The sequence below is a fragment of the Aspergillus luchuensis genome, chromosome 2, assembly GCF_016861625.1.
Source record: "Aspergillus luchuensis IFO 4308 DNA, chromosome 2, nearly complete sequence".
NCBI classification, from domain to species: domain Eukaryota; kingdom Fungi; phylum Ascomycota; class Eurotiomycetes; order Eurotiales; family Aspergillaceae; genus Aspergillus; species Aspergillus luchuensis.
In genome coordinates, this window is record NC_054850.1 from 4,311,859 (window position 1) to 4,330,070 (window position 18,212).

The window sequence follows — 18,212 nt, forward strand, 5'->3', positions numbered from 1 at the left end:
CCCGATTCGGGTATAGGCCTTAACTCCGGGCGCGTCCGTCGGGTGATATCTTCGTTGCACGGAGATATGAATGGATGGATTACAGTGGGGATGGTAGGAAAATTCATTCTGTGGGCGAGATTAGGGGTCGTGGAGTCGATGCCGATATTCGTCTGGTAGCAGGGGTATTGGAAACGAGCGGAGTGCCATCATCTTTTTTGTATATTCCTATGGCCTGCAGGGAGCATTACCTACATAGCTGCTACTACACGCATTGAGGCGGCCGCTTTAGGTTTAAAGAATAGTATAGTCTAAACTAAACTATATATCTCTGTGCAGATGGATAATACGTACTACTATCACTGAGAAGGATGATTAATATGGTGATAACATGATGTCGGGTCATAGTTTCTATTTAGTACCCAGGCTGCATACAATAGGTTTCAGACATAATAGAATTAAAGTTCTTCAATCAACTAGATAGGAGCTAATGGGATAAGATAAGAGATTATCAGATGCCATACCCGGATCCTTTTCTGCAGTGCCCCAGCAATCACTTCAAATCTCTCGAAATGTCACTACACCCATTGAATACCCTCCTGCGCCTTCAATCTACACCCTTCCCCAAGCAATATACCCCTGCACCTACTCTTTGCTATTGAATTCATTGATTCACCCATGTATCTCTGATTCGGGCTATATAAACCCCACCTCTTCCTGTGGACCGCAACTTCTTTCCTTCCTCTTTACTCTTCCTTCTTCATCAGCGTTAGTCCTGGCTTTCTTATTATATCTTCTATCATATATAATAACTATCTCATGTAACGGGGTATTTCACCAATACCATCATAAACCACACATCGTACCATAAGAACATATAATATAACATCGATAAGATAAACCCTACCAGCTAAAAGCATGGTAGCCACACCAAAACCCCTAGTGGTACTCGGAATCTGAGTACTACAAGGACGAAACATTTAGAGTAATACTCCTCAAACCCACTACCATCGACATATATCTGGTAGATATGCCCGCTCAGAATGCATCAGCGCTCTTTTCTCCCAGCAATGTACAAACGAGGGCAACCATTCAGACAGATCGAAGCATAGCTCTAACCAAGTCTCATCTATCATCTACCTGGAGTGAGAGCGACCAGTGCCAAACTGGGCCATTTGGATAAAAGATGCAAGGGGTAAGTTTTAAGCAATATCAAAAGAGAAAGTCCCGCAATAGCAGAAGGTGCTAGATGTGGTTTACCCACAAAACATATCAGCTACAGAAGCAACGCTCTTTATCGGGCCGATGTCTTCGTTGAGAATCAGCGGCACAAGCTGCTCCGTATGAGATTCAGCATGGAGTGCCTTAGGCCCGGCTACACTTCTTACACCTCAGACTTCATTTGCAGAGGACGGAATAAGCCTTATGAGAGCCCGTACAAAGGCGATGATTCGAAATTGATATCCATAAGTGTACAGCTTTCCGAAATGGCTATCAAGAAGTTGCATTATCTGCTGATAAATGCAATGCTCGCCGTGTAGGCGAATAGCTTGATACGCTACGTCCTCCCATCGAAGACGGGAGCCACTATTTGCACTGATACAGTACGAATGGACGTAAAGTTACATGCTTATCGAATAAATTCTATGCTGAACAGTCGGAAGGAGTAATTCTCATACGAAAATGAAGCCTTGATTAGAACTTGTCTAGTCGCAACCCTAGTGAGACATATTGCTCGAATCACATACTAATGTATGAAAATGACACTACCAGTTCCAGCAAGTTTCAGTACATCGACTTCCCGGAGCAAAGCTAGCCTGTGTGTTCAGACCCGAGATGGAGTACAAAGTCTAAGTCTGGAAGTACGCACCGGAATTGTTCGACATAGAGACAAGAGAGGTGGTTGGTGACCTGTGTCGATCCAAACGGGGGATTAACAAACATCCCAAAAGTCTGCCGAAGCTGAGAGGGGGTTCAACAAACAGCTTTGAAAGTATACGGCTTCTACGTTTCCACCAACTGCCGATGTAACAATGATTGAAACCGGGAAGTATATACTAATTAAGAGGAATGCCTCGTGAAAACACAGGAAGCCTCCTTAAGGGAAGGAGACACAGTGTTGGTCCATGCACTAACCTCTCAAATACACCGAGTCATAATCTCACAGATCCTAACACCTTTACAGGATGCTGCAAGGAGTAAGAGCCTGCTCAATAGATGAGCTGCGATAGGCAAATAGCGAGAGGACGAATCCAACGGGACGGCTCTTAGAATACTGCCAGAAATTGGAGTCATGGCGGCCCTCGAGGTTCTTAACAATGCCATGCCACATCGCCATGGTTTTAGTTGGTGAGGTTTCAAGGAGAAATATGGCTTCACAAGCACAGTTGCGGTCTTGATCGAATATAGGGGCTTGAAAGCAGCTTACTTAGATACAATGGGGAGTCAACAGAAAGAAATCTTGGCGGTGGGAAAGCCTAATCGAAAGACGAACAGCCAGGAAGTGTCAATATGGACATTATTCTGATCCACAGACTGTCGATTTCTAAATGGGTCCGTTTGACCAGTGCATCTGCAATTTGAAAAATGGCTAAGACGCCCATGCAAAACCGACATATCGACGAAAACACAGGTTACGCATTCTGGCACAGAGAAGAGCCAGTATGTAACTGAGAAAATACAATGATTGTCGAAGCTCAAGCGGAAGACAGGCTAGGGAACAACCAAACTCTGGAATAAAGTAAAGAGGCAGACACTCATCCCATATCAGGTAGTGGAAAACATTCGTTTCTGAGCAAATGACGGAAAGCATGCAGTCAAGAAAGGCTTTCTCAGACTATATAAGTGAGTCGCGGCTTGCTATTGACTATCACTGGATATGACCAACAAAGTTATGAATGACAAGGACAAATCCTAGCTGACTTTTGAATTGCTGAGGACGATCCTGGCCAGAATGAAGCCCTAATTAGGTATCACCTGGATGCCATCTTTCTCACAATTCTAGCCGTCAATAAGTGGGTGGTACCTCGTCAGCTAGCCACAACTCTTCATCCTCTCTGCAAAGGTTGTCTAAGTCAGTACACCTTTCATTTGAGAAATTAAATAGATCTACGATGAGAGAAAATACTTCCTACAGGGCCACACCGACTACTCTCTCTGGCACAAAGATGCCAATTTAGCAGAAACTAATACCATCATTGTGGAAGCCAAGGCGGTTGGAAAAATGGACTAGCATCCGGCCTTGACATATGGGAAGTATCAATGTTATGGTGCAGATATACAATACTACTGACTTGAGTTATAGTCTTGTTACATAATGAGACTTATCAGTCAAGCATAATGAAACGCCATGCAAAGAGGCCAGACGAGCCTAGTTATGGTGTAGCAACTGACAGCAACGACTGGTTCTTTTTAAAGATAGACCAAGAGTGGATAGGATCTTCCATCGAGACTCTGCTGAATCTGAGCCCTGAGGCTGTCACTCGCCTCTGGGACCATCATGAACAAAAACGGTTGAATAACAGCGAATTTCAGGTTGATTATACAAACGAGGATCTCGCAATTATTACCATCACCAACCTAGATTATCCCCGCATCCCGAGGATGGTCCAGAGTTGCTCATTAAATTTCTGGCAAAGAACCGTCATTTGAACTTTGGCTGATCTGGACCGAGAAGAGGACAGAAGGCGCCATCCTAGCAGACTCCGTAGGCCTGGGCAAGACTATAGCAAGCCGGCGAGAAAGTCTGTACCAACCAACATTGATTGGGTCCTTCCACACCTTCTCAACCAAATAATGGTCCTCGGAACTGCAGAAGCTAAACAATAAGTTGGAAGCGTGTGCGTACTTTGGAGACAACCGTACGTTAGGAATGAATAATCCTTCTTATTTCTCTAGAGTGAAGTTAGACCAAGCCCAGGGATAGCAGCAAATAAAGATCTATTCCTTTGTGCATAGGTTTGTTGATTATGATCCATCGGCTGGAGACCGATGACTGGTCTGCCCTGGGAGAGCTAGGAGGGGAAAATTCGGTCGACAAATCAGACTGGGTTTGAAGATTCTCCGTTGATGCAACTCAATGTGTTATCCTCTCTTCAATAATCTATCTTCTTTCCCGGCTTGCTAAATAAAGAGACTACAGATGGCCGCAGATCCCTGCCACATCGCGCGTTGAGGACGCTCTAAGAGCTCAGTGACAGTGGACGAGAGGTGTACAGAAAAGCAACAAGAGCTATTTGCGAAGTAACCTGGATTCGTGAGCATACACTAGCCAAGTGCTGATTGTGATAAATGATACCACAGGCCTGAAACTGACATGATTGGCTCCAACGCGATAATTATGGGCAAGGCCGGTGGATGTAATCATCTTCTATTACCTACACTTATGTGTAGTATATACACGGAGATATACGCATACTAGCAGCCGAACTATGACCTAGCGGGGACTCTCCACCGTGTTCCACGTCCGCCAGCTAATCGTCCAATCCAATAGACACTCATGGCCATTCTGACCGTGCTGACCTCTAGATAGATTGAAATCGCCATGCAGCGAGCTTGCGCCAACACCCACACCGGGTCTGATGATACCCCCTGCGGACACGACACAGACCTCTCTATCTGATATCCCTGCCAACTGAGCGCGCCGAATTACGTACTCTCCAAAATCCGCCGGGGCGCCAACTATATCTTCGTGGAAGCCTCTCTCCTTAGAAACCTGATAAAGTGACGATACTTCAAACAGTCGCTGGCTATGAGTTACCTACAGGTGAGATTCACAGGGCTGAATACTTGACCTGGAACAGAGTACACAGCCCCAACCCTTTCCCTACCGGAGTGACCCACAGGTTGGATCAGGGAGTAGGAGTTGACTGTCGATCCCAACGACCCCCATATCCGCGCAATGGTCGTGCTCCAGAGATACACAAGGACTCGCCAATCGAATATTCCGACCTGGGAGGAATGGGTAGGACGCGGGAATCAGCCCCAGCAGTTCTACCCCCAGAATATTGAACAGTGGGAGACCCCCCTCGCCATCGCGAAGGCCACCCGTGAGCTCGACCGGATAGCCATGGGACCATTATTGGCCCGCAAGTCAACATAAAGGCAGAACTTTACACGTGCCATTATTTGAAGAGAGATAACGAAACTCACTGGTATCAATTAGAGAAGAGTAATGGACATAAGCAAAGATTACCAAAAACTTACTCTATAACTTGGGCTCCTCTTCCTTGTCCAGTGACCACGATGTCGTCCCCTGAGAATGTTACTGATACTCCCGATGCCAATGAGACCACTCCCGATACCAATGAGGCCACTAAGTCCCCCAGCACGACCTTTGCTGGCGTACAAGAAATTCTGGACAAATTCCGTCTTCTGTTGAGCATTGGGAAGGAAGATCTCCACTCTTGTCTGCCATGGACACTTGCCGACCTGCGCGACCACCTGCACCTAGAGTATGGTGCCCAGCGCGACCGTGTTGCTCCCGCTGCCCTCGCGAAACCGTTTGATGACTATATTCGTCGTCTTGTGCGCCTAATCGATGAAGTGCTCGATGAAGATGATGCTGATGCACGGTGAGTATATGTCCCCTGTTATGACAGACATTCCCAGCTGACATGGATTCTGTTTGATTATAGTTCAGCTTCCGCGTCCGGCAGCTCCATTTTTTATAACTTAATTGAAGGAATATGTCGCGCAAAGTAGTAGTATATAAGTGATTATAGTGCTCTAATACCACGGGATTGAAATATAATGAGAACTGATGTAGCTGATAATACGGCGTAGAAGTAGTAGGTAATTTGTCTGCTACTGGAAATAACTCCTACATTGAGCCCTGAAATTAGGGTTAATTACATCTGAATCCATTGAAGTACTGACTGTATACCACCAACTAACAATCACCATCTATTAGTCTTTCTCGATCAAAGACGTGCTTTGCTACCTGTTAAACAGACCAACAATACCATCCCCCCCAAGATACTCCGCTCCCTACAACACACCAGTCCACCTTCCATCCTTCGCCATGCAACTACCCATTGTTTTAAGAACTTAGCGAAACATACGGGATCACAGGTCAATTCGTCCTGATGGAAAAAAGTGACACAGTACCGAAAAAGATGCATCCATATAACCACGGATGTCCATAGTCGACCGGCTCGATTTTGCATTGGTATATGTCGTAGGTAGTGCATACAGGACAAGTACCAGTTGCTGATAGAGACACAACGAAAGCTTTCCATTACCGAATCTGGTACTTCCACTGGCTGCTACGAGCCTATCACGCAGGCATTATTCATGTATCGATAGTATGTAGATACGCTAAGCATGATCAGTTTGGTCGACTCGGATCCTATTAAAGTTGGTTTCCAAACACAATAATTTCTCAAGGATATTGTCACTTCGCCCGCAAGAACCAAAGATAGGGGTGGTGTCGAATCACAGGTATCAGATATAAATAAACTTTGAGTAACCCTTCCAAGTCAATCAAGCTGTGTAGACTCTGTTCCCTATAGCCAATGCATACAAGCACAACATCAAACGCAGGCTCCTGCAATATGATGCTATGGTCGATTTCTGGTAGTATGTCTCTTCCGCTTTTGAGGAACAATTCGAGCCCTCATGATTTCATGGAATATTTGCTACCATAGTAAAGCACGTCTTTCATTATGGGTATGTACTCTTTGACTGCATATTGAGTAGCTCTGTGCATAGACTGAAACGACACACTATTCCGGATCCTGTCGTTACCATCCATGCTTTCGGATGTGCGATTCTAATTAAATCAAGTGGCAGCGATTGTTTGGCTTCCATAAAGACCTGTAGGCTTATATGCGCGTTGCTGATAGGGTGAAATGCCACACGAGACTGCAGGAGGACAAGATACCTGCCACTAAGTAGGGGAGTGTTCTTATAAGTCTTGCGTTGCTAGACATCTAAAGCATCCACTATAGCTTTGCGGGCAGTGTCCCATTGTTCAGTTCTGAAAGACTTCATAATGTTCTTTTTTAAATTCTTTCAGTTGTGTTATTTCTTCTCTGAGTCCTTTTTCCCGCAACCTTTGCCCTTCGGTGAGATCTCTTGTGGGGGGTAAAACCCCCTCCGGGACTTGCCGTAAAATATTCCGTCTCTGTCATTCCTGGTGGTGATTCAGAAGACGAACATGCCTCGACCACTTCCTCAGAGAGTAGTATCGTTATTATCATGTAGACGCACATGAGGCATAGCGTAACCATCACTAGCTTTTACAAAGCAACCAAACCAATGATCATACTTGCGTGGGTTCGATCTGCTCAGCTTCTATATAGATAGATTGAGACAGAATAATGCCATATGCATGTAATCTCAGACTAATAGACTAATAACGCGCGGAACATCGAGACAACAGAATCTCTTGTTCGTTTCTTCTAGCCAGTCTCGATAACATGTCTTTGCGAATTATAGAGCTCGATTACGTCCTCGGCGCAAGTTCTCCTCCCTGAAAAAATCAAGACGTTCGGTCTCGTCCTGTCTCGCCTGATCCCTAAAGCTGCGAGTCTACTCATTCCATTGAAACGCTCCATGAGAATGGCTCTTCAACAGCACTTCTGAAGGTTCAAGCCAATTCCACCAGAATGTTAGCTGGTTATCAGACTCTCTAGCCTTGTTGGACGTCAACACGTGGTACCGGAAAGCAGGAGTAGCGAACAATAACAACCGATCACCCAATCATAAATAATCCTTTCCTGCCCCGACCATATACTCCAGTTCTTCACTTCTTTCTTTTGCGAGTGTACTCCCCCTTCTAGACCCAGGTGGGTATGTGATTTTCAGATGAGATATTTGGTTTAAGTTGGTATGATATCCAAAAGAAAAATCAACCTCTCTTTCGAAGTTGATCCATTGAATCTATGGAAAGAATTCAGACGAGCCATATATCGATAGACATCATCTGTTGAAGCATTCCGACAGCTTTTGCCTTCCCCCTTAATCAAGAGGTACTAACTGCTATTGTTCTTCAGTCAAAAGAGGTAATGCGTAAATTGTCCAATTCTTCAGACACACACTCAGCCTAGCAAAACTAGTACTTAGGTCTGGGGAGAGCTTGGCTCAAGACAGGAATTAAATTGCTGACTGCAGAGCATCAATTTTTCGTCCTCAGAACCAGCTGAGGCGTCCGCAAAAGTTTATGTCGAGACCTTGATCGCTTTCGATCAATATCTTCGGTAGTTATTTGCTAAAACCCCGTAGGAACCATTCGTTAGACCTCCCTTTAGAAAACCCGGAAAGACTTGTACGGATCGGACAGATTGGACTCTAGGCGCCCTCCCCCCTTTCCTCCTTTTCCTCCTATTCCTCCTTTTTTTCATTGCGTGATAGCCTCGGTATGACTTTAAATATAAACCTATCCGTGTGGAGGGCCATTCCACAGAACGATGCAATTTCATGCTCTTCTGGTACCACCGCCCTGAGGAAATCTACGTTTCCGTTCTTTGCTGTCGTATGTTCGGACAGACGTCTGATAGCGGCTCATTCTCGCTTTCAATGTCTGTGTATTGCACGGTGAGCAAGTTCAATATATGCTTGATTAGTTGAATATTCAATATTCTAGGCAGTGTAAAGAATATTATCTTGGCGTTGAATGGTAGAGTCAGATCTTGGAATGTAAATTGTGTATAAGTACTGATCATATTTCCATTATGTTCGATGAAGATGTACTTCTTCATGGGAATTTGTATAGATATTGAGGTATAGATATGATGGATTGAGAGAAAATAGAGAAGATGGAGGCTGGCTGACTGGCAGGAAGGGTGTCTTTATAGTAGAGGGAGATGGTTATCTCAGGTAATGATGGCAAGTGAGTGGGTGGCTATAGCGAATAGAATGGAATGAGGGTGGTGAAGAGGATTTGGTTGAATGTAGTAGTATTCGAGTGAAGGAGATGATACTATAGGGTATATGATGGTATTGACGTTAAGTATTCAATGAAGTGCTGGTATAGGGCTCCTTGTTTGCTCTAAAGACGTGGTGGACTTTCCTGTAGACCTGGCTGGTATCTGCACCACTATCGAATGCTGATGCACGCAAATCCTATTGTGACTTGTGTGTAGTCTATCAATCTACGTTACCTATAAGCAGCACGTTGCAACGAGACATCAACCCCATTCATGACTACGCGCTATAGATCTTGGATATCGTACGCATAGAGGTATATAATAAAGGCGCAAAAAGCATGACCAAAACGAAACAGGGCAGAGCCTAAATGGTTGGTTGGGAAGTATCCATCCCAGGCAAAAGGCAAATATGCGATTGCAATGATCACTTCAAAACCGACATCTGTAGCAAGAAAAACACCTTCGTACACCATCGTTTCACTTGGTATCATATCTGGAATGTATGAACGCAAAATTTCCCATCTTCCACGGTTTGGTATCTCATATAAAACCTTCCCAAGGGCACACACATATGGCACCTACACCCCCGGCTGAAAACGACCAAGCACAAAAAGATCACAACGAACATCTCGCAAGAATGAAAACCAGGGGTAGAGGGGAGAATATGGCAGGGAAGGAAAGGATCACAACGCTAATGCCTTTCTCGTATTCTTCTTCCCTCTATTGCTTTTTTTTGCATCTTTTCTTTCACTTCCTGACGTCTTATTTGACTTGCACTCTGTGGTATCAAAATAAATCCGAAACACGAATCGCTGACAACAAATCAAAACGAAAAACAGAAACTAAACGATGAAAAAAACAGAAGTCTCTTGGGGTATACTGCTGCAAATTGACATTGATTTTAACGCGGTGGCCCGATTGGGGCCGGGTATCCAGAAGTAGAATTGGAAGTACTAGGACGACCACTGTCAAAAGAAGCGCGCGGGTCATGCTTGGGAGTCATGTCCCCTGGCGCGGTACCGAATGGAAATTTGGTGTCAAAGCGCGCGGGCCAGCCATTGCTGCTGCTGTGGCTGTGAGAACTTCCGAGGACAGGCACGTCGTCCTCGGCAAGGTTCACGCCAGAATCATTCCATGGGTTGCGGTAGCCACTGTCTCGAGACTCCATGGAGACCAGTGACGCCTTCGAGGCGTTACTGGACGCATGCTTGAAGAAGGATCCGGGAGAGGCCGAGTGATTCTTGCGGCCAATGAACGAAGAAAAGGAAGAGATGCTGCCGGGCTTCCGCAGTCTCTCGAAGATGGACCCGCGCTCGCTGGTCTCATCCGAGAAACTGGGGCGAGTGGGGGAGTCGGTGACAATGGGAGCGGGCGCATGCTGCAGCAACTTGGAGTCGAAAAAGGGGAGAGACTCCTCGAAAGAGTCCGACTTGGGGCGAGGAATAGCTCCCTTGACCGTAGTCGCGTCGAGGCCGTGAGCGACCAATCGAGAGATCAGGAAGTCAATGGCATCCTTGAGTCCGCCGGCATTGTTGCGAGTATATCCGAGCACGACCCGGTCTTCCGGCCCGAAGACGGGAGAAGAGGAGCCACTCTCCGAAGCCGAGGCCGGAGGGTCCGAACTAGTATCGACGGTGGTATCGACCTCGTATTGGTCCTTGAGCTTGGCACACACGTCGTCGTGGAACTCGGTCGACTTGAAATACTCGCGCAGCTGGGCAGAGCTCTGGAAGAGTAGCTCGTGGCTCTCCGGAACCATTCCCTGCGAAGGTTAGAACTGTTGATATCCATCATGAGCAGTTTACTTACCAGTAGGGCGTCAACGGCCTGTGGGACCTGGTACTCGGGTCCGGAAATAGTCACGACGTCACTGGCAAGTTCGGTACTAGGGAACTCGATCTTGCAGTTCCACTTCTTCTCGAGCTCATCGATTTCAGAGATGCGCGCGAGTAGTTCACGGTGATACAACCGGTTGATGACGACACGTTCAGAGACATACTCGGCGTCCTATCCAATTAGCGACGAAATTCAACCCGGGAATGGCGAACTTACGACTTTCTCGACCATGTCCATGATCTCCTGCTTGACCAGGTCCAGGCTCTGGGCATTACGCGCAGGAGTCCGGCAAATGACATTGTCAACCTTGATGTCATCCTCCTCTTTGCCCATGCCGCCACGGTCCATGGCGTTGGAGAACTTGACAAACACCGAGTATTTCTTCATGATGCGCTGGATGTGCTGGCCGCCAATGCCGATGATGCGCTTGTGGTACTGGTCTGGCACGTGGAACGAGATCGACGCCGGCATTTCCTGTTCAACAAGATCCAAGCCATTCTTGGTAGACTCGTACTGGTTTCCACACACGTCAATGTAGAAGTTGTACTCGTTGAAACCATCGAAGATGATTTGCACGTTGCCTGCATCCGTTAGTACGTGACTCTCGTGGCGGTTACGGTAAACTCACTCTGGCCCATGATCTTGTTGATCTTGCCGTTCTTCTTGCCACTGACGAATTCCTTGTGCTCGTTGGCGAGTTCAATCTTCACGCGCATCTGGTATTGGCTGCGCTGCACAAACGGGATCTGGTTGATCACCATCATCGCTGCCTTAACCGCATCATCCGAGCCATTGATGGTGAACGTCAGATTGTCAAAGCTAACTTCAGCGCCCGAGTTGCTGCAGATGTCAGAGAGCATGGTGCGGACGTCTGCGGGAGACGGCGCCCGGAAACCCCCTTGCGACGGGTCGGGCATGATGATCCACCACGACGCGCTGTAGAATTGACCAGCCTGCAAACGTTAGTCAGACACGACGCCGCTTGGAATGAAGTACAGTGTCACATACCAAAGCCATGATCTCCCGCACGGTGCGCTCGACGTGCAACACTTCGGTGCCCTGAATACGAACCAGACCCCGCTGCGTACCGAGCTGAGGAAAGAGGACGTAGGAGCCGTTCATCTCCATCACCTTGCGGACCTTGTCCAGACGGTCAAGCAGAATGTTGTCGATCTTGTTCGAGTTGACAATGACATCCTTGACGTAGATCTTCACGCCCATCACAAGTTCCTGAAGCTTTTGCTTCGCACGTGCAATCTGCTCCTGCGTATCACCGGTGATGTAGACCTCGTTCTCGCTGCGACGGTGAGCACCCGGCGGCGTGTAGCCGAAGATGCGGGGGAACGGCGGCGGGAAGTAAATGGCCGTGCCAGTGGCAGCCTCGATCAGCTTGATGTTCTTGCGAGTACGGCCGCAGACCAAGGTGTGCATGGTCAGCTCCAGCTTCACGGCGTCCACGTGACGTTTGAGCTAGTAACAGTTAGTTTGCCGGACGTTGATCGGTCGGAAGAGAAAGAACCCACAATCTGATCGATCATAATCAAGACCCTGGTCTTGGCATGCTCAGCGCTCTCCATATCGCCGTAGATGGACACCCGGAAGCGTTGATCCAGCCCATTGTCTGAGGCGTATCCATAAGAAGACACCACCGCACTATCCGTGTCACGGATTTTGGGGCTCAGGAGGAAGATGTCCGTGCCCGTATAAGCCGCCAGCGTATCCAAATGCTCCAAGACGCTCGCTCGGATATTCTTGGTGGTTCCATCCACGATCAGGTGCATGTCCACGTCCACGGTCGCACATCGCTATAACATAACCCGTTAGCGGATGAAACGGATCCCAGGCACCAGAGTATGAAAAGTCGAGATATCAACATACCAACAAAATGGGGGTCTCGTTCAACACCCTAGCTCGCATCTTCCGTACCGTCTCTCCATCACCCGTGATGCAGACGTTGGTCGCCAAACCCTGAGGGCGCCGTTGTAGCGAAGGGACAGTCTTGGGCTCCGACGAGGTCACAGCCGCCTCGACCCTCCCGTTACTGCTTTCGGTGATTTGTCGACACAATCTCCGCAAGGCGTCGACATTGCTCGCGTGAACGGGAAGCTGGTGGACGGGGGTGCCTTCGGGAGTGCCCTCGGGGAAGGTCCAGCGTTGAAGGGCGCCAGGGCTCGCATGCAGGACATCGTCAACGTCGGGACCGGCGAGAGTCGAGGAGAAGGGCACGTTAAACGAGAGATTGACGGTCGGGTCGATTCCAGTCGGAGGAGTCATGGGCGGCGCGCCATGCGGTCGACGGAGGGAGTGAGAAGTCATGTCGGTATGCGGTCGAGACATGCCAAAAGTGGGCGTCATACGCTCCCAGCCATGACGGGCTTGGCCCGTGAAATTGGAAATCTTGTGCATGACAAGGGGAGGTCGAGTCTCTAGCCCCTTGAACAAGTCGAGGGGAGAGAAGGGTGTGGAAGACCGGAGGGGAGGGAATGGCGAACGGGTGGGCGAGGAGGGGGAGGAAGAAGCGGAGGATGAGAGTAGACGGACGGGATTGGAGAGAGAAAAGGTGACAATCGAGGGCTGCAGTCGCCGTTCCCGACAGGAAGTGGGCGCGCAGATGGAGAGGAGAAAGTGGCCGTTGGTGGAGGGTGACTGGCCACTGACGGGGGTGGGATCGGAATGGGAGGGAAAAGGATGAATCACAATTCAGGTTCTAACAACCAAAACGGGTATCAAGCAAGAAGGGAGGGGGAGGTGCACAGATGAAGAAAGAGAGAAAGCAGATTGGAAGGGAATGAAGAGGGGGAGGGCGCGGAAGTGGGAAAGAAAAAAAAGGCAGGACTAAGGAAGGAAAAAGGAAAAAGAAAAAAATAAGGGAAGAAGGAAATAAATCCAAGGCAAGAAAAAAAAAGGAAGAGGAAGAGGAAGTGGAAGGGGAAAACGAGAATGGGATGATGGATCAACAAAACGGCGTTGGGTCTGTTGGCAGCACCAGCAGCAAAAAGCTTTAGACTGGATTTGGGGGAGGGGAGGAGGAGAAGAGAAGGAAGAGAGGGAAAAGGAAGGGAAGAGCAAGAAAGAGAGATGATGGAAAGGGAATGGATGGAATTCCTCTGGCCGAATTCAGGCAAGCAACAGAGCCAGTCAGCGCCTCTTTTCAGCTGCTTTGGTGTGGATGGATGACTGACTTTTGGAGGGGCGGAGAGAAGAGCAGCAGAAGAGCTGAGCAACCAGTCAGTCAAGAGTCAAGCGTCAGAAGTGGGAATTTCCCTATTCTTCACACCTTCTTTTCTTTCTCTCTAATTTTCCCCAGGCACCGATCTCAAAGGGACTCGACCTCGAGGAGCTTACTACTAGTCAAGTTACCAGCTTATACTGACATACCGTTGGGGAAAGTCAAGTTACACATGAATTCTGTTCATATTTTTTACCAATTTAGATCCAGTTGAGCACTATTTGAATAATTACTATAGACATCAAATTTCTATCTATTCTTCTCACAATGTATCCCATCCCACCTTCTTCTCATCGTTCAATTTCCATGATGATGATGGTCACTCCCCTTCGAATCCTCAGGCGGGAAGGGCGGGTACTCAGCCCAGTGTCTAGGCCCAATGTTTGCATTGTCTGGGCCAAAGTACCACTCGAAACCTGGTGTGGCCATTCCTGCTGCTTGCTGCTGCTGCTGCCAGTGCCACAACTCTCTCCCTCTCCCCTCGCTCTGATCACTTGCTAACTAACTATTCTTATGATTTTCCCAGCTTACGCGATTTAGTTAGTTAACCACAAAGTAGTTAGGTTAGTTAGTTAGTTAGTTAGTAGTAGGCCGGGTTTATCGCCTGAATCTCGACCTCCTTAGGGTCCGTCCCTCCTCCCCCCCTCCAATCAACATTTCCAGAAAAGAATGACTCCTTTCATCATCCACCCGCCAACATACTTTTGGTAGCACTAGTCCTAGTATCTGAGGTGACCTGACTGACTGGCCTTGGAATTCCACTCGGAAACTCTCTTGACTGCCTTTACTACTGGACCTGTCGTCCATTTCTCGTCATCACCATGGGGAAAAAAGTGAACTCAATTCTGGCCCAGAAACTCTCTCTTTCTCACACACACTCTCTCTCTTTTTATCTCGAGTCAGATACTTTATAAAAATGATACATAAAGTTATCCATTCCTTTAATTACCTCTCTAATTCTTCCAAACACAGCAATCCCTACTAGCAGACGGAGGGAGGGAGGGATGAGGGAGGGGGGATATTCCACTCCTCAACCTCGATTGCGTTCATCCTAGTCGTCCCTGCACGGCTCCACCCGGCTTTGCCCGTTTCGGGTCTGCAAGCGAGAAATCCCGGTCCCGTCTTGTAGATCACGTGTGTGTTGTCATCACGCTGTATTCCTCTTACTGTATTTAGTTACACAGTACCCATGCCTCAGGCTCAATAATAGCCTCCCCAAGGAGATAACTTACGTAGCTACAACAATTCCACACATCAATGCAACTGCCGCTGCAGCTGCATCTGCATCTGCAAGTTATCAATCAATCATGTATCCCCGGTTTGTGTCGGACACACACACACACACCAGCTCGGAAGCTCCAGGAAAGCAAGCTGTTTGCCATCCACAGCTCGACACCTGTAGGTACCGGGGCAAAAGCAGCCAGCGCGCCATACCCATCCACTCATCATCATTGGTTGTGGCTATTTTGAAAGGGTATTGTTCCACCAGGTAAGGTACATCATCACTTTGTATTTTCTCCCGGGGAACTCGGGAGGGCAGGAAGAAGATAGTAAGGTAGGATGCCTGGGAATCGAGGGAGAGAGAGGGGGGGTGTGGCCCGGTTGGCTGGCTGGCTGGCTGGCTGGCTCCCCATTTGCCACTGGCGTCGTCCTTCGTTTGTTCTGTCTTGTCTATCCATACCATTCCAGTCAGACCGGCTTGGGGATACCTTATACCTTGATGGGTGCTATGGAGACGGATGGAATTTTACTACCTATTCCTACCCAGCTATAGCATACACGAGAAAACTAAGACAGATATACATAAACAGTAGGGATGAAAATAGATATAGCGATAGATAGATAGTAAGTAACTAGTCATGTGCCGACCTACCCAACCTGACATACAGACAACAGCCACCCAACACAGACCCCAAACTGAACTAACCAGTTAAGTCTGATAAACAGAACAGACATACACAAGTGAAACGAATCAAGTAAGACCCCGAAATCCTGAGACAAGTGATAAACCCACCTTGCGTCACCATGTATCATGACTTGGACCTTTTCCCTCTTTTTCTTTTTCTTTTCTCCGCCCGGGACTGAGTACTAAGTATCCCATCGATCGATTTCATCCATGGCAAGGGGAAAATCCCCTGTGTCACAGTCAAGCTTGGGCTGGTTATCGTGATTACCATCATTCTACTTTCACCTTTTACCACCATCTAAGGTAAGTAAGTATCTATCTAGTGTCTAGCCTACCCGGGGACACACCCAATGGTAGAATATTTCTGGATCCGTGGACCAACAGCCACTCTTCCATCGCTCCGTGTGTGTCGGAGGAATTGGGGATGATCAACGTTTGATGTTAAGGTTTTGGTTATACAATTGTATTACGGTTTGTCTTGAATTGCTTGCATCACTTTGTAATGGGCTCTGGGATATATAAGACTACAATATATGGAGTCGATGATAATCGTAGACAGAATAATGTATTATCCATCCCTCAGGTACTATTTACACAAGTACCTACAGTAAGTATCTATGATGCCAATAATAAAAAAAGTCCCAAGTAAGACAGATACCGGACGTAAGGATACATCCTTTTCTGTGCTGTTCTAACAACTGCCTGCAGCAACCCACCGTTGATCACTGATGTAACCACTTCACCATAACCCACACAGCCCACAACCCACCACAATAATGGCATGACAATGTACACTATATCTATCTCAATATGAAGATTAGCGCTAGTTGAAAAAAACATTATGGTGATGATCAAGTAAGGTGGAAGGTGATGTAAAAGAGAGTAAAAAGATCATCCAACGATCGAGGAGAGATATATTTCGTCGACGTCATCTATCGGCGACATGGGATGTGGGTCTGGATATCACCATCATTTCATGGTAAGTTTAGTACTTTGTAAGTTACTTTACATATCGGCACTGCATGTAGTACTTTTGGGTATGTATATGTGCTCTGAGAATAGGTACTAATAAGTGGTGTGTTGTTCATTCTATATTTCCATATTAAGGAGCTACTTACTAGGTAACATTACATACTAGATTACATATAATGCCATAGCCAACATCATCAGGATAATCAGCAGCAGCAGCAGGGATTAAAACCAAACAGACTAAACAAAACAAAAGCAAGCGCCAATAAGTACTTTAGACCTTTATCCATCTAACAACTGTACTCTGTATATACCTCCGTGCTGTTACTACTGCGTACTCTAGTCTAACGAAGAACTAATATAAAGACTAACACTTACCTTACACAGCATAGCATAGACTAACTCTACCCTACTTACTACCGATCGATCCCTTAACTCTTAAAGACTTAACTAAAACGAAACTACCTTAAAACTGGCAACTACTTTAGTCAACCTCTTAGTTAACACAGTTTCCACCTAACTAACTAACTAATATATTCTTTGCTGCCTGCAGAATTTTCTCGAATAGGTTTACCTACTTACTTACCCAACATATAAATGCCGCTGAGAAATCCACACTACATTAGATGAACCCCCCTTTCTTCCTTTCAAACCAACTAAAACCAAGTCAACTACTACTAAACTGTCCACACACGGCAGTCATACCATATCAAATCTTCTTCCAATAATGATCAATACATAACTTGACATTGGATGAAATGAATATACTTATCCATGAATCAAATTCGTTGTTTTATCCTCTCTTCTCCGTCCGTGGGGAGAAGATTCCCTAACATGACCGGAGGAGGCATGTCTGTTTCCCTATCTACCACCCAAGGAGTAAGGAGGTTACTATACACCTAACCTACCCCTTGTCTCACTTGTCTGTTCTATTCTCGGGTATCTCTGTCTGCTTGCTATCTCTAATTCGAATGCCGAAATTATGCCAGCGTAATGGCCACGGTAGGTTGATGATCTTGCATTTTTATATCGTGTTCATACTACACCTCCCTCGGAACCTGTCAACAGCCGTCTTGCGATGATGAAGCCATTGTGTTGTGGAATCAATCATGTCACCTGACACCCGAATTCTAAACGATTTGTAGTGGTATTTCTGATGCAAGAGATTATGCGGCTATTCATGCCTTTCTTATTCTTCCCCCCTCTCTCTCTCACCCCTCATAGTGATGTGCTGCTATACTATGGTACAGGATGCTCGACACATCCAAATACAAAACGCTTTTTAGATACAACAGAATTCAAATCAATCAAAGGCAATTGATATATCCGAGGCGAATGCACCAAATACAATCAATCAATCAATCAATCATTGTGGGCCATCATTCCATGTCCACGTGGTCATTATAGTATGATACGTCGTTCC

The 18,212-nt window shown here is 46.9% G+C and overlaps 5 protein-coding genes across 5 annotated transcripts; 2 read left to right on the forward strand and 3 right to left on the reverse strand.

Moving 5' to 3' along the window:
• Nucleotides 1-2,158: 2,158 nt before the first annotated feature.
• Nucleotides 2,159-2,317, reverse strand: AKAW2_21408A (uncharacterized protein; the record flags this gene model as incomplete). The annotated part of the gene is made up of 1 exon (XM_041686229.1): nucleotides 2,159-2,317. One exon carries the CDS (start codon nucleotides 2,315-2,317, stop codon nucleotides 2,159-2,161), a length of 159 nt encoding a protein of 52 aa, XP_041540234.1.
• Nucleotides 2,318-4,879: 2,562 nt separating this feature from the next.
• AKAW2_21409S (uncharacterized protein) lies at nucleotides 4,880-5,080 on the forward strand (the record flags this gene model as incomplete). The annotated part of the gene is made up of 1 exon (XM_041686230.1): nucleotides 4,880-5,080. One exon carries the CDS (start codon nucleotides 4,880-4,882, stop codon nucleotides 5,078-5,080), a length of 201 nt encoding a protein of 66 aa, XP_041540235.1.
• Nucleotides 5,081-5,223: 143 nt separating this feature from the next.
• On the forward strand, nucleotides 5,224-5,682 carry AKAW2_21410S (uncharacterized protein; the record flags this gene model as incomplete). Its single annotated transcript, XM_041686231.1, has 2 exons — nucleotides 5,224-5,552; nucleotides 5,616-5,682. The coding sequence occupies 2 exons, from the start codon at nucleotides 5,224-5,226 to the stop codon at nucleotides 5,680-5,682; spliced, it is 396 nt and encodes a 131-aa protein (XP_041540236.1).
• Nucleotides 5,683-9,750: 4,068 nt separating this feature from the next.
• On the reverse strand, nucleotides 9,751-13,091 carry AKAW2_21411A (KH domain protein; the record flags this gene model as incomplete). Its single annotated transcript, XM_041686232.1, has 7 exons — nucleotides 9,751-10,611; nucleotides 10,659-10,856; nucleotides 10,902-11,266; nucleotides 11,314-11,638; nucleotides 11,694-12,155; nucleotides 12,209-12,490; nucleotides 12,564-13,091. 7 exons carry the CDS (start codon nucleotides 13,089-13,091, stop codon nucleotides 9,751-9,753), a joined length of 3,021 nt encoding a protein of 1,006 aa, XP_041540237.1.
• A 2,120-nt stretch (nucleotides 13,092-15,211) lies between these two features.
• AKAW2_21412A (uncharacterized protein) lies at nucleotides 15,212-15,598 on the reverse strand (the record flags this gene model as incomplete). The annotated part of the gene is made up of 1 exon (XM_041686233.1): nucleotides 15,212-15,598. The coding sequence occupies one exon, from the start codon at nucleotides 15,596-15,598 to the stop codon at nucleotides 15,212-15,214; it is 387 nt and encodes a 128-aa protein (XP_041540238.1).
• Between the last annotated feature and the right edge of the window lie 2,614 nt (nucleotides 15,599-18,212).